The sequence below is a fragment of the Pinus tabuliformis genome, chromosome J (genome assembly GCF_031772625.1).
Source record: "Pinus tabuliformis cultivar Carrire ecotype Pingquan chromosome J, CPIR1, whole genome shotgun sequence".
Lineage (NCBI taxonomy): Eukaryota > Viridiplantae > Streptophyta > Pinopsida > Pinales > Pinaceae > Pinus > Pinus tabuliformis.
The window spans coordinates 278,619,160-278,642,875 of NC_142295.1; the positions used below are offsets into that span (position 1 = coordinate 278,619,160).

At 34.7% G+C, this 23,716-nt stretch overlaps 1 protein-coding gene across 1 annotated transcript; it reads left to right on the forward strand.

The window, feature by feature from the left end:
* The first annotated feature begins 7,689 nt into the window (after window positions 1–7,689).
* LOC149226869 (glucan endo-1,3-beta-D-glucosidase-like) lies at window positions 7,690–23,513 on the forward strand. Its single transcript, XM_089380328.1, has 2 exons — window positions 7,690–7,870; window positions 23,098–23,513. The coding sequence occupies exons 1-2, from the start codon at window positions 7,690–7,692 to the stop codon at window positions 23,511–23,513; spliced, it is 597 nt and encodes a 198-aa protein (XP_089236454.1).
* Window positions 23,514–23,716: the final 203 nt, after the last annotated feature.

Below are 23,716 nucleotides of genomic sequence, written 5' to 3' on the forward strand. Positions count from 1 at the left end.
CCCCGGAAGTGATGATTGATGCTATGTGATTCGTTCTCCACATTTCACTAGTTTCAATCCCACTTCTTCACCCCTGTGAGCATCACCCGATGCAATGAGTGCTAAGTGAACTATTCAAAAATCATGAGAAATTAGTCAGTTATGACTACCTCTCATGGAAATGGTCATACGTTTGAATGACTTACTTAACGCAGTAACTGATATCTAATATAATGCACTGCGTAAATCCCCCATACTTAAGTTAAAAGTTTATAAATAATTTTGAAATGAATTTATCCATTTTATTCTAAATTCTATATATATATATATGTCCCTCAAATAAAATTCCATTAAAAAACAGATTACATTTGGATGTCCTATAGGTCTCCGTGCTTCACTCCAACTCCAACTGGATTTGTTTGGAAAGAAATAAGAGATGTGCCCATTTATAATTCTGAAATTTATAAGGGATGTGCGGCTTATAATTCTGAAATTTATATAAATTAATAATTTATATAAATTGATATATATATATATATGTGTGTGGGGTTAGTCATTTAATTTATATTTATATAACTATGCTGGTGACGATTAATTTTGTCGTGCGAAATCCTATCATAGTTCTTTTAAACCACCGTGGTGGTGAAGAGTCTTCCTGAGCACTAATTCCGTCTCTAATATTTTTTCGTCTCAACAGAACACAAGGATGGGAAGGAAAGTTGGGTGCCAGGCATCGGATAAAGCTCGGACTTCTGTTGAGAGGCTAGAGTCTAGTACGTCAAAAAAGAACAAGTGAGGATAGATTTTCTTGTTCAATATTACTTGCGCCTCTGGCAATATCGCCATAATGATCTCTGTCCAGGAGTCTACGGTCAACGCTGAAATTATACGTGGTGTCTTTGATTTGGAATGTCCAAGCATTGGGTTATTTGAAAAAAAGAAAGAAAGAAATCTAAGATTGTTAGGGTAGGGCTCGGTTGCTGTAGGAATCTCTTGCTGATGCAGAAGGTGTAAACTTTGAAGTACGAGGAGTGTTAACGTCCATATAATCACAAAGGCAGTAGAACATGTAAGGGACCGCCGTCATGATGAAACGTCAGGGTGAATAATGAAAAACGTTACAATTCTTGAATTACGGAAGTAGACCATGTAAGGGGCCGCCGTCATGATGAAACGTTAGGGTGAATAATGAAAAATGGTTACAATTCTTGAATTACGGCACTGCAACTGATACCATCATTGTCCTACCGAATGTGCATCAGATTTGTTCTAGATTTACGAGTCCGAAGTCCAATTGGGGCATTTACCAATCCGTCAAAATATATATATATCCAAATTGGGGTTTCAGAAATAGATGGCAGCCCTTTCATCCAACATGTGGAGGGCTGCTGAAATTGAAATTGGAGACTCGAATAAGTGAAGAAGCTATGTACTTTATTCATTTTATATGGTTAAACTTATTGGGTGAGGGACTAAGTTGCAATACATCATTTATTAGAATAATAATTTTATTATTTATTTAAAATAAGGATTAAAATATTTTATTACGAATAAATTTATTTGAATTTTATTTGCCAATTTATATTAGCAATACTTTTAACATTTTTTATTTTTTTTTGTACTGCGGTGGTTTTTTATACTGTAAAGATCTTACATTAAGTTGGATTCACTGAGTGATATTGTTAGTATTCCTTTAGTTGAAACTTGGAAGCATGATGAATATAGGGTCTTCAAATAGATGGATTCACTCTTTGGTAAACTTAGAACATGAAATCATCTAGTATAGGTTTTGGTGGTATAGCTTGTTATATCAAAAAGAATATTTCTTCTCACATTCAGCTTCATAAGATTGACTCTTTCAATCAATACATTTGGATCGAAATTTCTGACACTAACACCAATAAGAATTTTCCTGCTAACACCAATACAAATTTTCTTGCAATTTGTTATTTTTCTCCTATCAACTCTACCTCTAAAAGAAAAACAACTTGGATAAGAATTGTTCCTTCAATACCTTAGAACATAATATCCATAGTCTGGGGAATGAAATAATGTCCTTTTATTTGGAGATTTTAATGCTAGAACAACTACTAATCAAGCTATACTCCTAAGTTATAACTCTACCCCTAACTCCTTATAGCTAGATGAGGATTGTGACTTAGCTAGTAGATTGAAAAGAAATTATAAAGACATAACTGAGAAACTATTTTCTATTAATCTTATCAAGCTTTGTAGTTCCAAAGACTTAATAATTTGTAATGGAATTAATAAGTAGTCTACCTCTGGCCATATGACTTGTATTGATGGGAATGAAAATAGTTTTGTGGATTACACTATATCAATTACCCGTGTTCTCAACCATATTGTAAATTTTGACCTCGTAAATGACCATGAGCCTGACTTTGACCATAGACTCCTATGCTTAAGGCGAAATATTTTGGTGCACACCAACCACATGCAAAACAATTGTGAGAGTCAAAGGCACATTCATTTCAACAAAACTAAAATGGATCAGCTCTTCAAGGATTTGAAAAGGGATTAGGTTTCTTAATGTATAATGATAACATTGATCACATATATCACAATTTTACTACAACCCTTTCGACTACCATTAACAAATTCTCCCTTAATGTATAATGGTAACATTGATCACATATACAACAATTTTACTACAACCTTTCCACTACCATTAACAAATTTTCTACAGAGGTGTAGTATAAAAAGAATAATAGATCTTCCAACTCCTGATATGATAATGATTGTAAAATTTTCTGAAAAGTGATTTGATAAGCTCCTAATGAAACTATAAAGATTGAAAAGATAAGTGTGTACAAATCTCTTATCAAAAGAAAGAAAAGGTCCTATATAAATAAGAGGCTAAGAGCATCTTCTTCACCTTTAGTTGAGCCTAGAATTCTTTAGAGGAATATAGTTATTCACAAAATAAAATAAAATAATTCAATCCCCTTAAAGAACCGGGATATCTATCTTAATAATCTTTACGACTCCTCCAAAACCTAGAAAACACCCTAAACAATCCTATAGAGGAGGATATATTTTATTCAGAAGGAATGGATTTAAGGATTAAGAATCTCAGTAATAGGAAAACTAGCGATGTCGAAGGCTATGAAGATGAAATTCTCAAAATGGGAAGCTCTATTGTCACCCATCACCTTCACAAACTTCTCAATTCTACAATGCAAAACGACTACCCTAAGCCTTAGCCTTCTACCTAAAACCGTATTGTGTCTATATTTAAAAGTGGGGATAAAAATGTCCCGTCTAGCTATATGACCATTATGATTAGCCACATATACCAAATTGTATGGACTCATTTTGGAAAAGAAGATTAGCCTATGGCTTGAAAGCCATGAAAGAGCCAAAATACAAGTTGACTTTAGGAGATATCACTCAACTATTGATCATCTTGTTACTCTTAGGATCATTGCCGAGCTATGTTGCACTAATAAAATTGATCTCTTAGGTTGTTTGGTTGACTTTATAAAATATTAGATAAAGATAAAAGAAAATTGAATAAGAAAAACAAACTAAGGTTGAAGCCAAACAAAAAGAAAAAGTACAGAGTGTATGAAGTTCCAAGCAAAAGGAAAAAAACAATTATACATCATAGAGCTAAAGACAACCTACACTAGCATGTAAAAGAAAAACATGTTTTTGAATTGATCCAAGTATTGTAATCCTAGTTGAGGGTTGGATTAGCTAACAATAGCTGTCATAATTAAGAAGGTGTTGAAGTGTGTTAACTACTTCCCGTTGGTTGATAGTTTCTACTAGTTTCTAAAAGAATCTAAAATTAAGAAAATTAGTAATGCAGATATTTAAGCTAAAATTAACATAACCATCTTTATTTTACTGACCATCTCTATTTAGAATTCTTCATTGTCTTTTTACAAAGTTCTTTATCAAGTTATCGGTTCTATTCATTCTTGTATCAAGCACTAAGAATTCAAGTTAGAACCCACAACTTTAAGCAATATTGTGAATTATTTGTGAGTATTTAATAACTCTAACCATCAGTTTTCCTCCTCTATCTCCAATTCTCAACTCGAGAAGTTAACTAGAAATTTAATAGATAAATGTAGCCTTATTGAAAATTCAATCGCGACTCAGTAATCTAACTAAAACTTCAATCGCGAGTCAGTAATCTAACTTAAAATGTAGGAATATTTAAAATTTGAATGGGTTAAAACATCAAAATGTAGTTTTCTACCCCTTCGAATCTAGTGTTTGGCAAATATTGTTTTGTTGGTATGAAACTAATCGAATGAATGATTTTATTTTAGTTTTTAAAGTCAGCTGACAAAACCGTTGTGTTATATTTGCCGCGCTGTAGTACAGGTAGGACGAGTTAAATAATTAAAACATTTAGTTTTAGAATATTATGTCATTCAGACTCGATTTGCTGACGTTCTAACATCTTCACTTTTTTTTGAAGATGGAAACATCGCTCGTTCAAAAGATTTCAAACAAACTGTGTGATTTCAATATTTAGGATAACAGTTCTAGAAATTTCCAAGGATACAAACCAACCACATCCCATGGTGTAGCACCAGCATAACCTTTTATAACACATTCATTGTGTATCACTTACGTAATTCTGTCTCGCTCAGCTGTTGTATAAGCCATCTGCTCATTATTTAATTTCCAGTGAAGCCACTAACAGCAATAGCTATGAATAGTTTAGCAGAAAACGATCAAGCAAACCAAACATCCCCTGCAGCTTCATAGGGCAGAGAGAACGGAGAGAACAGCGATCCCTCTGTTTCAAAGAGCATGGGGACTGTCATATTGGTATCGCAAGGTTAGTTGGAGATGTTGTCGAAGGAGAACCTATTACTAAAAATTACATTTGAGTATGAAGCTAAACTAGCCTTTCTGTTGAAGAGTGGCGTGCAAAACACAAGTATGATAAAGATAAAAGAGAGTATGGAAAAATATTCAGAGCTGCAACAAAAGAAAGAACATAAGAAATGAAAGCAAGCATCAGACTTGTTGAATACTTTAAGATACTAAAAAAAGAGAAGAAAGATAAAAGAGAGTATGGAAAAATATTCAGAGCTGCAACAAAAGAAAGAACATAAGAAATGAAAGCAAGCATCAGACTTGTTGAATACTTTAAGATACTAAAAAAAGAGAAGAAAGAAATTAAAGGTATTACTTTCAAGCTTATCTTATGGAGGTTGATAAAAGAGTTCAATTGATAAAAAAAGTTCAATTACCAGTAATTATAGTTGTAGAAAAAGAATCAAATAATTAGAAAAGAATGTTTAATAAAAAGACAAAAATAGTGTTAAAAGTAAGAGAAAAAAAAATTGCATAGTATTTAAAGTTCAGAGCAAAAGAGAGAAAAATTATACATCATAGCTTCAGAGCAAAAGAGAGAAAAATTATACATCATAAAGCTATAGTCAACCTACACTAGCATGTAAAATCAAAAAAAGTTTTCTAATTGTTTCAAGTCTTGTAATTCTAGCTAAAACTTAGACTAGCAAGTAGTTCCGGCTAGTTGTTGTCAAAATTGAAAATGTGTTGAAGTGTGTTAACTACTCCCAATAAAACAGTAATTTTTAATAATTTCAAAAAAAAAGTCTAAATTTAAAAATAATCAATTATACACGCATTTAAACTAAAATTAACATAACCATAATTATCCTTCTAATCATCCTTCTCTAAAATTTTGCGTAACCTTTTACAAGGTTCTCCTTGAGGTTTTGTAGCGGTAATTTCTAGTAATTTCAAAAAAATCTAAATTTAGAAATAATCAATTATACAAATATTCAAACTAAAATAAGCATAACCATAATTATCCGTCTAACATTCCTTCTCTAAAATTCTGCATAAGTTTTTTACAAGGTTCTCCTTGAGGTTTTGTTCTATATTTATTTTTGGATCGTCAAACCTTTTCAAGCAATGAGAATTCAGTTTAAAGAAACAACTTCTCTAAAATTCTGCATAACTTTTTTACAAAGTTCTCCTTGAGGTTTCGTGGTATATTTTTTTTGGATCGTCAAACGTTTCAAGCAATGAGAATTCAGTTTAAAGAGACAACTTTATTAAGTGTTATTGTTAATTATAACAGTCCATTTTTCTCCTTTATCTATCAATCTCCACTCTATAACCTAAGTAAAAATTTAATGGTAAATGTAGCAATATTTAAAATTTAAATGGGTTAGAACATCGAAATGTAATTTTCTACCAGTTTCAATCTAGTGTATGGCTACATTTTCTACCCCTTCCAATCTAGTGGGTGGCAGATCATGTTTGTTGGTGTCAAACCAATAGAATGAATGATTTTATTCTATTTCTTAAAGCAAGCGGACAAAACCGGCTTGTTATATTTGCGGCGCTATAGTACGTACAATCTGCACGAGCTAAATCAATAAAGCGTTTATTTTTAGCATATTATGTGATACATAATTTCGATTTGCTGACTGTATAACATCTTCACTTTTGTTGAAGATCAAAAGATTTCAAACAAAACATTCAAACAGCTAGTATTTCAATGTTTAGGATAAAACATCACAAAGATGCGTAAGGATTTAATATATTTGTGGCGATGTAATTGGTACAGCGCGTCTTTGGACTTGTGGCTGTATAAGAGGAACAGTTTGCACGAACTAAATCGAATTTCGACTCGTTGATTGTTAAAACATCTTACCTTAATCTGAGCATGGCAACCATGCGCTTTTCGACGATTTCAAACAAAACTTACTGTATCGATGCTAAAATTTTCAAACAAAACGTGCGATTTCAAAGTTTCCGTTCTAGAAATTTCCCAAGGATACAAACCAACCAGTTCGCATGCTGTAGCAGGAGCATAACCTTTCTGTAACACATTCATTGCTTACCGCTTATGTAATTCTCTCTCGCTCGGCTGTTGCAAACGGCATCTCTTCATTCTCTCAATTCGACTGAAGCCACCAACAACAAACTATGAATAGTGTGGCACAAAACCATCAAGCAAAGCAGACATCCCCTGCAGCTTCAGATGGCAGAGACTGTCAAACGGGATAGCTGCCAACTGCCCAGTTTAGATATTTCTCTGTTAGCCCCGCGGGAGCCGGTGATGCCTTTCCCTTATCAGCATAGAGGCCAACGCGTTTCATCACTACAGCATGACTACCCACCTCCATTGTCCTCAAATATTAATGTTTTTAAGTATAACCTTTGTTCTTCCTGGCATTATTTCGACAGCTTTTCCAAAGTCTTTGAATCTATGATTGAATGTTAACAATCTTTCTTTGCAATTTTTGCGTTGCAGGTCTCCCACGGCGTGTGCCGAGAAGCCAGCTTATACACAGCTCACAATTTTCTACGCGGGGAAATTGCACGTTTACAATGTCTCCGCAGATAAGGTGTTCCATGATTCTATTGCTTTTTCACGAGACGGACATTGAATTCTGTTACATGGGCAGGGGCATATCAAATTTGTAAATGAGTTGTTTTTAGTGTGTTTTTTTAGATTTTTTTGTGTTGGAATCGGGTGTAAATATTTGGGGTGAAATTTTATTTCTTGTTTTTTTTGACCGTATGGAATCTGCACTCTCAAAAACCCAGGAAAATAAATTGTGCAAGGTTATTCATTTAGAAAAATTAGACGAATTCAAAAAATCGCAGTAAAAACAACTAAATTTATAAATATTTTTAAGATATCATTGTGTTGTGAGAGGGCTGCAGGCTAAGGCTATAATGGCGTTCTCGAGCAGTAGTGGCTCCCCGGGTAGTGGCCGGACTCCCTCATCCTTTGCATCTACACCTTTAACGCCGCTCAACTCTGCGGCTCGTCAAATGGACTTAACTCCAATCACTCCCTCCCTATCGCCACTGGCAATCCTCAGCCACATCCATTCATCTCAGACGTTAAAAGCAGGTAAGAGGAACGTGCTGAAGTAGTCAGGATTGTCTAACGAGGTAGAGGAATTGTTCGGATGGCTAAAAGTGGTCGGAATTGAGGCAAAAGAAATTTCAAAAAAAATTGTAGAGACACTATTTGAATCGTGTTTTTGTTTTTGATGGTGGAAATAGATTCAGCACCATAAAAAAACTTCTGTAACACTAAAAATTTTGAAGTTTAATAACTATAATTTAAATTTACAAAAATCCTTGCCAAATTTTTTCTAAATATAACCAAAATTTCTGTAACTTTCTGAACAACTCGCGAATCTAATTTAGTTATGAGTGATCCATATACCCAAAACAATGTTAGATATATAACGTCTAATTTCAACTGATGTTGCAGAGGCACTTCCACTGGCGCAAAAGAATTCTATTCTGAGATTCATTGGGAAGAGGAATGAAAGAATCCACCAAAAGAGCCCTTACGCGCGCCCTGCTCAAACTTCCTCGAAATGCTAACTTGAAAATTTTAATTTCTTTTAATGTGTTTAATGTGTTTCAGTGTACCAGTCTTTGGAACTTGCAATTTTTAATCTGTTAAGCCAGCACGTGTTATGATGAACATTCTGCACAATCAACCAATGGATTTGTTTACATATATTGCTTTTATTGCAATTTATTTTCCCGTTTCAAAGTATTTAACCCACTACACTTCTTTGTTTGTGGGAAGTACAGAGTATTTAGTGTCTCGGTAAAGGCTAATCCACTCATTATTAACATTTCAGCGATTAAGTTTTCATTATGTCTTTATTTTTAATGTTTTATATTTAATATTGAGATTAATTCTATATATTAGTTTTTAATGTTTATATTAGTTAGGGGTATTTCTAAATTAAGTAAAGTTTTTGAGTTGAAATCATATAAAAGTCTTTCGAATTAACAGGTATAGTTCATCATCGGAGCAGATGAAGAGACATATCATGGCAAAAGCTTAAATAGAGAGCAATGCAGAGACATAAATTATAGGAGTTACCTAATAATATTTGTTTTTAATATATTAATAAATTAATTTAAATATTATTGCTCAAATATAGTTGTTACTTGAAATTATGTCTCTATGTTGCTCTCTATTTAAGCCTTTGCCATAGTGTGCCTCTCCATATGGTCCTGATAATGAACAACATTCGTTGATTCAAAAAACAGCCCCCAAAAAAATTCTTATATAACTTCTACCAAAAACTTTGCTTAAAACAAATTTCTTTAATTTTTGTTTATTTTTATAATTTTTTATATTTTTTTATATTTTAAACATACAATTTTAAACCTATGATTTATGCTCGACGAACAAAATTTTCTATATCATTGATAAAGAAATTTAAAACTTTATTGCACATCTATGAATAAAAAACCAAATTTCCCTTACTTTCTTATTTTTAATATTCTCCTTATTTTTTTCTTTTAATCTTGTTTTCAGGGTACATAACTTGTTCCTAAAATAGAAACATATTTTTTTTCTTTCTGATAATTCATTTTGTTTTATTTATATGCATTATTTTTCTTTGGTATATTTTAAAATAATGTTTCTATTATTTAAAAATAAAAATGCATAAATAATTTGAAAACATTTTTCTCAGTATACATAATCTAAGACATTAAAAGTTTCAGCTTCAAAATATAAATTTATGAGGTGCATTGCTGTGGGAAATTTTATGATAGTTTTTTCATCGCCATAGTGTTGAAGAGTCTTCGAAGAATCTTCCTGACCAATAATTCCGTTCACATGGATGGGAACAACAGTTAGGTGCTGCGCATCGCATAAAGCTCGGACTTCTGTTGAGAGGCTAAAGTCTACTACATCAAAAACAAACAAGCGAGGTATATGTCAGAGTATTAATGAAGACGCAGACAAACCCTGTTTTTACGACTGCCGTTCATGGATTTCAAGTGATATTGATTTTATTTTTTAGTTGAAATTTGGGAGCATGATAAATTTAGGGTCCTCCACATAAATGGAATCATTCTCTAGTTAACTTGGAATAATATATCATCTTGTAGAGGTTTTGGTGGTATATTTTGTTATATAAAAAAATAACATTTTTTCTCACATTCGGTGTCATAAGATCGCTCGTTCAATCAATACATTTTGATCGAAATTTCTGACTCTAACACCAATAAGATTTATTTCATAATTTGTTATTTTTCTCCTATCAACTCTACCTCCTATGATTATAACAACCTCGATAAGCACTGCCACTTCAATACCTTAGAACATGATATCCATAGTCTAAGGAATGAAGGTAACATCCTTTTGCTTGGAAACTTCAATGCTAGAACCGCTACTAATCAAGCTACACTCCTAAGTAATAACTCTAACCCTAACCTCCCTATGTCTAGATGAGCACTGTGACTTAGCTAGTATATTCAAAAGAAATTTTGAAGAGATAACTAAGAACCTATTTTTTACCAAGCTTATCAAGCAGGAGTGTTGTCGATTATGAAATATCGGATACCCACATTTTCAACCTTATTGCAAAATTTAACATCATAAATGATCACAACTATGATTTTAAGCATAGACCCATATCTGTAACTCTCAATCTTGGCATGCACACCAACTACATGCGAAAGAATTGTGAGAGTGAAAGGCACATACATTTTGACAGAAGTAAAATGGATTTGTTCATAAAGAATTTGAAGAGGGGTTTAGGTTTCTTCACGTATAATGATAACATTGATCACATCTACCACAACTTTACTACAAACCTTTCCATTACCATTAACAAATTCTGTACCGAGGTCTCGTATAAAAAGAGTAATAGATCTTCCAAACCTTGATATGATAATGATTGTAAATTTTTCAAGAAAGTGATTAGAGATGCTCCTAATGAAACCGTAAAGATTGAAAAAAAATGTGTACAAGTCTACTATGAAAAGGAAGAAAATGTCATATATAAATAAGAGGCAAGAGCGATTTCTTCACATTTATAAGGTTGAGCCTAGAGAATTTTGGAGGAATATACTTGTTCGTCAAACTAAACAAAATAGTTCAATCCCCTTAAAAAACTTGGACATATATATCTTAAGAATCTTTATGACTCCCCATACACCATGGAAAACATCTTAAACACTCCTATAATAGAGCATATATTTTCTTTGGAAGACATGGAGTTTGGTATTAAGAAACTAGTTAATGGGAAAGTTCGAGGATGTCAAAGGCTACCAAACTGAAATTCTCAAAATGGGAAGGTCTATCCACATCCATCACATTCACAAAATTCTCAATTTGGTGATGAAACACAACTTCCCTAAGCCTTGGACTTAAATCCATATTGTCGCTATCTTTAAAAGCTAGGATAAAAACATCCCTTCTAACTATAACATCGTTATGATTAGCCACATTTTAGTCAAACTATATGGGCTCATTTTTGAAAAGAAGATCATGGGGGCTTCACTGGCAGAGCAACACCATACCACGTGGGTTCATATTAGGGGATATATATTGAGGAAAAATTGACTTAATATATTGGGGGATATATATTTAGGAAAATTTGACTTAATATATTGGGGGATATATATTCATGAAAAATTGACTTAATATATTGGGGGATATATAGGGGGTAATAGGATTTTATATTGAAAAGTATAAAAAGTGGAGTTCAAAGTTAATGAAAAATATAAAGGGGTATAAAAAATGTTATGAAAAAATGGATACCCACAATATCTAGTGAAAGTAGGGGTTATTTAAATTAGGGAGGTGTATTGGGTTCATATTACTATGGGGTTAAATAATGTGATTTTTAGAGGTATTTTCCAATATGTAGTCAGATTAGGGGTATTGTTTAATATGCCATGAATGCACGCGATATGTTAGATGTTGATTGAATGAAGCCCTCGTGAAGAAGATTAGCCTCTGGATTGAAATTCGTGTGAAAAGAGCTAAATGGAAAGTTATTTATGGGATGCATCACCCAACTATTGATCATCTTGTTACTCTTAGGATCATTCCTAAGGAATGTCGCAATAGTAAAATTGTTCTCTTTTGTTGTTTTGTTCACTTTAGAAAAAAATTGGTACAATTCCTTAGGATAACCTATGGAAAAGACTTGAAGAGATAATGTTTCCTCTCGAGTTGAGGGTTGTTGTGACTAGGCTATACAAGAATGTTGTTGCCAAGCCTAACACCACCGAGGGTTGGTATGAAGAAATTAAATGAAATATCAAAGTTAAGCAAGGGTGTGCCTTAGAATCATTACACTTTGTAGCCCCAATATCACTCATATGATCACTACTCTTCTCCTTTATGCCGACGATATCATTCTTCTAGCTAGAAGCCATGATGATGTTAGCAAGCATCTTAGAATCCTCCATGATTACTCCTACAATATGGGTATGACAATTAATACCGACAAGACTAAAGTCGTGATAATTAAATCCAAAAAGATAAACTATGATCATTTCATTTAAGATAATAATTGATTGGAGAAGATTTCTTCATAGAAATATTTAGCCATCGACACCCATCATCAGCTTAACTGAAACTATAGGATTGATAAAAGGATCATACGAGACTAGAAAGTTTATTATGAGCTTGAAAACTGTTAAAAGTCGAAAGATATTTGGATTTAGAGTAAAATAAAGTTCCTATTTGATACTCTCGTCATCCCTATTATTCTATATGGATATGAGGTTTGGGGTTGTAGTATATCTAAAAAATCATGGAGGAAGATCAAGTTGATCCAAAAGTAATTTATAACGTACAACATCAAGATTAAAGGAAATATTGCCTACTCTATCATCTTGATTGAAGCTGACCCTTTCCTGCATTAAAATAATGGTTATGTTTGGTTATCTTATGTATAAAAACAAGGTCTACAACAAGGAAGCTAAAAGGTTCCCCAAAATTGCTTCTAGCTCTAGTTAAAATTGTAATAACCCTGGGTTAAAAGTTCATGTAACAAAGGTTAATAAATGAAAATGAATAAGAATAAGGTCACGGGACATGTACTGAGGTAGGTAAAAACCCCGCTATACCCACAGTATGCATAGAGAATGCATAATATTATATGTTGCAGGAATTTTTATGACCTGACTTGGTTAAACCTTCATAAGCTAAGGTTAAGGCCCCTCCATTTATGCCTTCGTGTGGAAACATTTCATTAGACTTTCTATAGTCTAACCCTTCATCAATCTTTCTATCAAGACTTTATAACTCTACCCTTCATCTAAACTTTAATCAACCCTTAAGCCACACATATATAACCAACCCCACTCTATAACTATGGTTATTAACGGACTTACCCATAAACATCCTATCACGCTTTATTTTTATTATAATGTTTACATAATAGAAATATTCCACAACACACGTAAACCATACCTTTTCACCTTTTCCTCAGTCTTCGCACATTACCTGATGCTTTCCTTTATCGCAATCACAATACTTCTCCACCACTATAACATGCCTTCGGAACTCTTGACTTGCGATATGCGACTGCCTTCCCCACTGTTGATTTCATTCACCAGATCCACGTCTGTCGCAATATCAAATCAAACCATCCTGTGAGTTCATCGCCTCTCGCAGCGATATGCGATCATAACCAGACTTCAAATAAAATGAAATCGCGCCTATAACCTCTTCGGGTCCGCCTTTTCCAATTTCTTTATCGCTTTAATCTCCACCATCGATCTTACTCTCGATCCGACGACTGTGCTTCTTCCTGATCAACAGACTTGCCCGACACTTTATAATCGTTGATCAAGATCCACTTGATCTGACGGCCCACAATGATATCGAGTGGAACACTTACGTGACGTTTAACGTCCTTTCAGACCCAATGAGAATTATAAACACTCAATCTATAGAAGTTTGGGTCCGCCCTTGTCGTTAAAGCTCGATCTCTTTATGACCCGATATCTGTTGGATGACTAGGCTTTTAGATCCTAAGATCTACGACCCTTCAACTAGCATGCAGTTTATCTAATCACTTAATCCCGCAGTTGATTATGATGTAAGCATTGACTTTGGCAGTCGAGGTCAATATTTACTACAGGACCTCAACTACTACCAAAGGAATTTGTTCTTTCCTACCCCCGCAACTCTTTACTTTGGCTTTTATGCCGTTTCTTCAATAACTTTCTATGGACTTGACTTTCTTCAGGGTTCCTACCCTTCACTGTTCCGCCACAACTCTCTCCTTAATTTAACTCCACTCATGCCTTTATGCTCTTCCACCTTCACTGTAACACTAAAGGCTTCCTTCTGTACTGTCTATGTGTACAAAGCTGTAATACAAGCTCTATGGTTCTCTCTTCGAACCTCTTACTAACTAACAACTCTACCCAACACTTCTTTTGCTGGAATTGTTATCTCTAGGACCACTCTACCCACAATTGCAGCAGTGGAGTTGCCTCAACAACTTCTACCCAACCACAATTGGAAGTTGTTATGTTACGCTTCTCTGTATTTCATCTCGGTTCTGCACCTTCAACATAAGTTTCGCAGAATCACTCTAGCCACACACAAACTAAATTCAGTTACATAGTACACATTGTATAAAATCTAAATCAAGTTGTTTATATTGATAAACGAGTATTTACACAAGAGTCTCTCTTTGTGGCCTGATTTTCTTATCAATGGCCTTTCTTCTCCTGCCCGTAGGCTTACAGTTTGACTGACTGACTCCTCTAACTATTCTAACTACTGACTAACTAACTTGCTCTCGCCTTTTAGGCTTACCTTTATACAAAAAGGTTCTGTTGAACTAATTCTAGTTCAGATCCTTAATTTGCTGAACTAACTCCTGAAATTCTTCTAAATCCACTTTTAACTCCTACTTATTCCTAAGAGTCCTCTCTAGTTCCTCGAATCATGAGACCTATAAGAGTTACAATTGATTTCCAACTCTCTCATCATCATTAATCACTCATGTTCTCCTACACTTGAGACCATTTACAAATATCCTCACACTTATCTAATTAATTCCTACTTTAACCACTCAAAACATTAATAATTACATACATAGGAATCCAACTTCCTTGAAAACACAAGACCCCCTATGTCTACTAAAATACAATGATAGTTTCGAGTCAATGCTCCTGCATCAAACTCCCAAAGTAGAAAACATTCATGATCTCCTAATCATGTGTCTTCATGTGTTGATAAGAAACCTCCAGGGTCCCAAACTTTAGTTTGTAGTTGTCTGAATGCTCTGCACCTTTGCTGTTGTTGTATGTTAGCTGCCTTCTATTTCATCTTCCTCTCTTTGTCAATCTGTTTCAAGTTCTGATTGATTATTCTTTTTGTTGTTGTCAACCTCCACCATATGGACTGGTTCATCATTAACTGCCATAACTCTTCAATCTCCATCTCTAGCATATCCTTGGGCTGGTCCATATTCTGCCATTTACTCCTACCTCTTTCTCTCTGCTTCAGGTTGTTGTCGATGTCCACTAACTCTTCAAATGGCTATTTATTATCTTCTCTTTGAAGTTTTCATATTCTTACTGCCACCCTCTCATCTTTACCCTCTTTCATGATTATCTCTTTCTGCATTGAATCCTAACTTTCCAGCATTCTATCCAGTAATATAACATCTCTATTCCATGGACTAAATACTTCCACACAATCTTCCTCTTTCATTTTTATTTGGCTGCTTATCTGTGTCAAATTTTCTCCAGCATCTGCAACTAAACCTGCGCTCCCAAAACATTTATTAAAATAAAAAACATAAGGCCTTAGTGCCTCTTCTTCCTTTGGCAACACATCAGTATACTGCTCTTATTTCTCCTCCTTTATCGGCACATTAGTATGTTGATTTGAACTCTCAAAAGAATTCATGAGACTCTCAACTATTCTCTTGTCCACACCATCTGCTTCAATGGTTTCTTCCTGCTCTTGTCCACTGTAGTGAACTCCTTCCTCTGCATTGTCAATTTGCTGAACTTTCATTACCATATCCTTTTCCTTATGATTGTCATTCATGACAATTTCTTTGTCTTCCTTTTTCAGCAATCTGTCCTGAGTATTTATCCTCTGCTTTACCAACTCCCTTCTTTGAAAGCCTAATTTTCCATATAACTCAATAATTTCGATTATAGTAGAATTTGGAAATTTCACACAATTTTCTATACCTTCCTTTGTTATTGACGAATCATCAGATGTATTTTCTCCCTTTGCTAAATATTTTGCATAGACTTCTTCTTTCTTAACATCTTTCAATAGATATCCTTTTTCTTCAATACATGTTCCCTTGTTGTCCCTCTGTAACCATTCTTCCAGAGCTATACTTGTCTCATCATCTACATTAATATACTCCTGCATTTGTTCTTCATCAATAACATTAACCAAATTCATTATATTATCTCTTTGAGACAATATTCCTTCATTCTTCATCAGAATAAGATCCTGATCTTCCATCTCTATGACAACTTTGAATGAATGTCCTCTCTCATCCATAGACTCTTCCTGTTGTATCAATTCAATAATTTAATCCAATCCTGCAACAAGAGAAGCATCACTACTAAATGTAGAAATAGGAGAAACAAGAATAAGAGATGCATGTGAATAAGAAGTAAATGAGAAAATAATAAATATATACAAAAGGGCTTTGAGGTTCCTGGGATGTCCAATCTCATGTATACTCAGAGTCTTATGAAGGATAGAAGCTTTAGAAGATAAAAATGGCGCCAAAATTCATTATTTTAATCAATCCACGTACATCACCGCTAGAAATGAAAGTGGAGTTGCAAAAATACAAGTTTTCTCCACAAGAAGATGAAGAAAAACGTGCCTCTAGAGGAAAATTTGAATTGGTACTTATAAAAAATTATGAGAAAGCATTCTCTTTGAAAGGAGGAAGCTTTCCCCTCCAAAATGCCTAAAATAGTGGGTCTCGTTCCCAACACTAGGAATTTGCATTAAATGACAAAGAACACCTTCCTAGATTTTCTAAATCACTGCAGATCCAAAATTTATGCAATAATTTCATAATACCTTGTTGATATATTATCCAATCTTGATCCTCCTGTAGTAGGGAGCAAGTCCCGAGATTATCTCTTCCTCCAAATCTTCATAATTTGCCCAATATTCTCACAATATTTTACAAAAATAAATAATATTAGGAACAAATATGATAATATCCATAAACATTCATAATGAAAATATCAAAGTTAAAAATATGTCATCTAATGCAAAAAGATATGTTTAATGCGCTAAAGGATGGTTAGATAGGCCTTAATTTATGTTTAATTTGGAGGCCCATCATACTCCCCTGCTAAAAGTGTTTCTCACCCTATGAGCAACTTAATGACCTAATTGTGCTTCATTCATGGCGCTAGTGGCCTCCGTGATCTATCTTGTAGTTGTCCAACACTTTCCTGTGGCAAATTTATGCTTTCCTGTATCAAATTTTTTCCTTCCTGTAGCAAATTTCTGCCTCCCTGTAGCAGGGCATATTCTTCTTTTATTTGTTTGGCTATGGCTTCCCTGGTGCTTGGATTCTTCAGAGAAGCTTGGGGCTCCTTTATTTTGGATTGGAGGGAGCCTATATCTTCATTTTGCATCTTATTCTCCTTTTATACTTTGTTCTTATTTTCCATGCAGTTTTTCTTATGTTTCAATCTTTTATTTTTCTTTGCCACCCTCTTGTTCTTCTAGAGAGCCATTCCTAACTATCTCTTCAAGTCCAGAAAATATTCTCTTTCCATGTCAAAAAAAAATACATGTGTTCTCAAGGTTTTTTCAAGTGATCCCCCTTCCTTGTAGACTCCTTCGAACTTCCATGGTTTTGTGGCCAATAATTCTCAAGATAGGGCCAATTTTTGCCTCTTGGGAAAATCCTTTAGTAGGCATAATGTCTCCTAAAAAACCCTATTTTTCCTTAAGCAACTCCATTTTCTCGTATAGGAAAGAAGTTTGTGCCTTGAGCTCTTTAGTTATGGCTGCTCTAGTGGTTGGCCTCCTCATAGATGTCAAAATTTGCTTCCCTTCTATTAAATCATCCACCCATTTCTCCTAGTATTCCTCCTTGATGTTATATAGGTTTGCAACCCAAAAAAGTTTAAACAGTCTTAGTGGTCAAACATTGGTAAGTTGTTTGATATTACTAAGGAAGAAGGGTGCTTGAAATGATGTCAACCAAACTATTTTCTCTTCTCTTAACCACAAAAAACTTCAAAAGGACTTCATATTAATCAATTGAATATTAAAAGATCTTAATTTCAAACAAACTTCTCATGCAATTGGATGCGGAAGTGAGTAAGAAAGGTGTCACTTACTTCTTGTCAGAGAAATTTTGGGTTTGCATGAATGTTTGAGACAATATCAGGTCACTATGACACTTTTCTCCTCCCAACTCTTCATGTATCTCCTCTCATCCCTCCTATAGCACTTGGAGGCTTGCCTGTAGCTTTCTCTTATAACACTAACAGATTGTGTTCAAAACTCCTTGATGGCACCCTAGGCAACTTGCTTGTTCTTCCTCTACCTATTTTTGGAATGAGTGATGGTGCAAATGAAGTGGAGCCAACATAGAATAACCTCTTTTTATTAAATGCTTGGAATGCTTTAGTGACTTGGCATTAACTTGAGTCTCTTCTTGTCGATCATTGTCCCTACTAACTGTAATCATTTCTCTCTCCTCATAATCACCACTTTCCCCACTTTGAATTCTTCACATTGCATGTGGGTTTAAGTAAACTGTAGTATTACTAGTCAAGGGTGCACAAGTTTATTGGCCACCTTTAGCCTATAAAACCTTCTCTCATGTGCATTGAAAATAATTTTTTTACCTTAATATACACAACAGGAGAGGTGAAGAACAAATGCATACATATGCCTACCTGATTTCGACCTGCTGTAGATGCATGCATGTTGCTGCTAAGTTTATGTCAGATCCAAGCTTCTCTGGAGGTGCTAATTTCCTTTGCTTGCTTCTACATAGGTCTTCATAGCTTGATGATTCTTTGACTGATAATGTTGTTGTCTGCAAGTTTCTTTCCAATGTCCAATTTGTTTTTGGTGGAGTGGATGGACTACTTCCTAAGGAGGGTGTGCCCCTTCTCAACTTCAAAAATGGCTTCATGATGCTCAAGGTGGCTGGATATTTTACTCTGTGGGTGGAAAATAATGATTATGGGATTTTGATGTGACTGTACAGGCTGTTACTAGAGGAATTTCCCTCCTTTAATAGTCACTTAATTCTTCTTTGGGACTTTATATTGCATGTGGAACTGAGGGAAAGTCAGAAAAGGTATAAGGAGAGGGCTAAAATCATGAGGAGTGGGTGTAAGTGGTGGAAAAATTGAAGGCAACGCTTTTTCTGTGTTTTTTATGTATGAGAGAATGGAATTTGAAGATGAATTTTGGCTAGATGGAGTGGATGGCTGATAATAGTGATGTTTAAGGACCTCTCTTAACATTCTCTAAAGAACACATTACCTTTTGGCCTCTTTCTCCAATCATATCTACCTCCTATAACAATTCTGGTCCCTCTTGTAGAATTTTAGAACAACCTCATGTAGCAGACTTGTTTTATCCATATCTCCCAAATCGTTTAATAGATTGAATTGATTTTTTTTTTTGGATTTTTCCATCATACTTATGCACGCCCGCATACAAAATCTTGGAGAACGGCTGCACAAATATTGAGAAAAAATAAAACTGGTTGTAGGTGATGGAGGACGAGATCTTGAAAAGTGTGCACTAGAATTTCTTGAAATTTATTGAGAATGGTACCATCATCCATATGGATCTCTCCATGAAACATATCGGCCAATTAAGTTACGGTTTTCAAGATAAGATAAAAATAATTTTTTGCTCTGTGTATTTTGGCCTCCTATAGCAAAATAAATCCCTCTTGTAGCATTTTAGGACAATGAGTAAAATGAATGGGAAAAGTTTGGAAATGATGGATGAATGGTGGAAATAGATGAGGCTGATCGATCGGCATGTCCTAGGCCCTTTTGGAGCATCTTGGCAAAGGAGGAGAAAGTCCAAGTTTGACTTCCTTTGACTATATTTTTTTAATCAACTTTTTCTTTTGGTGCCAACTTGTTTTTGTTGCTTGCAAAGGTTGGTGAGCACTTTCCTTCATTAGAGAGAGATACATGGAGACAATAAATATTTCTTTTATTTTTTCATTTTTTTCTCTTTTAGGCCTACTAGGTGCCTCAATGAGGTTTTCAGCTAGTAGGTTTGCCTAGGCTTCTCAAAAGAGGTTTTAACCTGGGATCTTTTCTTTATCTTTTTCTTTTATCTTTTTCCAGCCCATTGATTGCCTTATCGAGTTTTTCAATCAATGAGCCAATCTCAGGTGCCTCAAAGGAGGTTTACACCAGAGATTTTTTTTTTCTCTTATTTTTTCATTTTTTTCTATCCTACTCTACTTGAAAAAACAAAATCTCTTTCAAGTATAGGAATACTTCCAACGGAGCCGTGTGCACATCAAGATGACATATAAACTGATGTGCGGGATTCAAATATATCTTTGGCATGTGCCTAAATTTCAGAGACCAATTGCTTTGGCTTTGATAATATCATGCACTATTGAAGAAGAGAGTGATGATCCATCTTGTTGATTTTCTGGAACCAAACCCCAATATAACTTTGATTCCTTTGGTTCACACGCTTATATGGATCAGTATTCATGCCATATTCTACCATGACATTCAATTCTTCCCGTTTTTGTTGATTATTCTCTTCAACACATGGAGGGTCTGATGGTAAACATGAGGGAACTTTCTCATTCTCTTATTTTGATTTATGCTCTTCTTCAAGTGCATCCCATGATCATATGGTCTTATCATATGTATCTTCTTTTTCTGAATATTGTCCTTCAATGACATCAAGAGAATACCATTTTGCAATTTTCTTCGTGATCTAAGATGAATACCATTTAGATCAAGAGGAGATGTTGGGAAGTGTCGTATCTCAGCATTGTAACTGGGTTGAGCTACTTCCTTGTGTGGGTTTGGAAATGGAGGTATAGATAGCTGAATGGGAGTGGATCCTTAAGATGGATGTGGTTGAGGTTGTGGTTGTGGTGGAGGTGGGTGGTAGGAAAAACATTGAGTTGGGTATGGAGGATATTGAGGAGAGTATTCAAGATATTGTGGATTTCTCCCATAAGTTTATTGTCAAGCTTATTGCTAAGATTGGCTTGGAGTTGAGATGCCCATGGTTGCCAAGGAAAGGGTGTGTAACAATTAATTTGAGATGGATGTGCATAACCTTGAAATTATGAATTAGGCTCTTGCATCATACTAGGTTGACTAGGGTGCCATGGTCCTCTTGGAGCTACATAACATAGTTTCTTTGGTGATTCACTTGCTCCATTGTCCTCTTGGTAAACTTCCTTCAACCTTGGTAATGATGAGAAATATTTAACAGCATGTGATTTTGCATGGATAACACAAATATCAACATCTCTTTTTTCCTCGTCTTGCATTCTAAACATTTCTACTTGTTTTCTTAGATTTCTAAGAATTTATGTTTTAAAGTTATCAAACAAATTTCCAAGTTTAGTTTGACTTACTGATCTTGATTTCGATTTACTTACTCTTTCCCTTCCTCTTCATATGTATTTACATATTTCACAAATTTCTTCAAATGACAATTGGTATACATCACCTCTACTCATGAGATCAAGAATATCAACCCACTCATCCCTAATTGTTTTAAATAAGAGTTTTTTTTAGTGTGTCAGATCCCAAATAATGTAAATTTTCCCTCTTAACATTATACATTAACCTCACTATTAGATCCTAAAGGCTCTCATTTTCTTTTTGATTCATTATAAATATTTCTTCTTTAATATCATGATCTTTATATTTTTCTAGAAATATTTTTTGCATACCATTCCATGATCTTATTGAATTAAACTCTAAATTCATGAACCATTTCAGAGCTCTATCCTTCAACGTTACCGAAAACAATCTCAAATTTTGAGTGTTTAGTAAGTAACCGTAAGATCTACAAAAGATTTCAAATTCAAAGATAAAGGTTTCCGGATCCTCTAACTTGATACCATGCAAGTTGGAAAGGAAAGATGGAGGGATGTTCTTCATATGCACACTGACATCAATATCTTCAATGGGAAATCCAAGAGGATCTTCTTCATTTTCATTATCTCCATCCATTTATTCTACCTTCTTTTTTAGCTCTTTTTCTTCTACATGAAGAAGTGGATGGTGATGTGGCTTTTACTCCACCATGTGATGAAATGGGGTGGTTGGTGTCGGAGAAGTAATTTTAAATTATTATTTTTTGAATAAGAATGCTAATGTAATGCAATTTTCTATTTTTGAAATGAAATATTCCTAATACATTTTTTTTTCGCAGAAAATGAAATAAATGAATCAACTAAGAAAGAAAAAATTGCATATTTTGACACCTCTCTGGCAACGACGCCAAAAAGTGATTAAAAAATTCAATATTTTAGTGAAAATATTCAAAATTTTTCTTTTCTATTTGGGATTAACCAAGCACATTTTCCTAATTTCCTAAACTTGTATTTTGTTTTTTATAGGATTTTTAAACCTATAATTTATGCAAATTAAATTTTCTATTTTATTGGTAAAGAAATTTAAAACTTTAATACACATCTACAAAAAAAAAAAAAAAAATCCCAGCAAAAAACCATCTCATTTTTATTTTGAAAAAGGAATTACAATAATCATATTTCTATGTCCTCTGTCTATCAACTCGGAAAAAAAAATCCGGGAGTGAGCAGAACAACCACGCTCATCAATGCTACATCCTTCGAGTCACAAAAACATTCTATATATATAGGATGAAAGAAGTTAGAAATAATTAATTCCTACTTGTCTATGGTTGTAGTTCTCCATTTGAGGAGTTTGTTCCTACATAATACGAATTTAGTTTCTCCTAGTTTAGTGTGTGGTTGAGAGAATCTCTCAACCACACTATTGTACGTCTAAGATAGAATTCCTATCTTGAGACTATTACTTGTATAAATGTGTGTGCAATTGCCTCATTCATAATAATAGAATATATTGATGTGTGCCATTTTATCTTGGTATCAGAGCCTGTGAGGGCTTGGCCCCTCCTAGGCTGAGGGAAAATAAAGAGTTTAGTATATGTTGTTTGTCCATCAATTATTTTTTGTGATCTGTTCAAGTGCTTGAGCGGCTGATTGAAATCGTGTTAAGCACGCTGCTGCCCTATTTCGTTGTGTTGGCGTAGGTATCCATTGCTCCAATCGTCATGCTTATAGCAGTAGCCTTGACAATGGATCTATGCAGTGGAAGCGTGGAAACTCCATTCGTGGGCAGCCGGATTGACAGAGTTTCCCGATGGGAGAAATCAGGAGAGCACCAGCGAAGCTGTGAATGCCTACTATTCCGCAGCGTTGTTGGGATTTGCTTATGGCGATCAGTATCTGATAGGCACTCGCTCGACCTTGGCGGCATTGGAAATAAGATCTGCGAAGGCGCTCTGGCACGTTCCGTCGAATAGTAAACTCTATGAAGCAGAGTTCGTCAAAGAGAATCGCGTTGTGGGTATTTTGTGGGCGAATAAGCGGGACAATAAACTGTGGTTTGCAGAGCCTGAATGCAGAGAATGCAAACTGGGTATTCAGTTGCTTCCTCTTTTGCTAGTTACAGAGATCCTGTTTTCTGATTTGGAAGCGTGGATGCTCTCTCACTATGTGTGTTAGCTCTGCAAGGTGTGTGGTGGATGAGATCGGATCAGCATGGATCGAGCAGCGGATCTGATCGTGGTGATGTGGCTGCCTGTATTTGTTTAAGGCCAAGATCCTGTGGCGGATCAGTGGTAGCCTGCGGGCATCTTTATAGAGCATGTAGGTCGGCATGATTTTGCATTACAATTCCACCGTTCGTTCGCTGTGCAATTCGATTC

Bases quoted from the DNA above. Each gene is read 5' to 3' on its own strand.
- LOC149226869 (XM_089380328.1), top strand. From the start codon at position 7,690: ATGGCGTTCTCGAGCAGTAGTGGCTCCCCGGGTAGTGGCCGGACTCCC. The intron at 7,871-23,097 runs GTAAGAGGAACG...GGATCTATGCAG, and splicing joins ATCTCAGACGTTAAAAGCAG to TGGAAGCGTGGAAACTCCAT.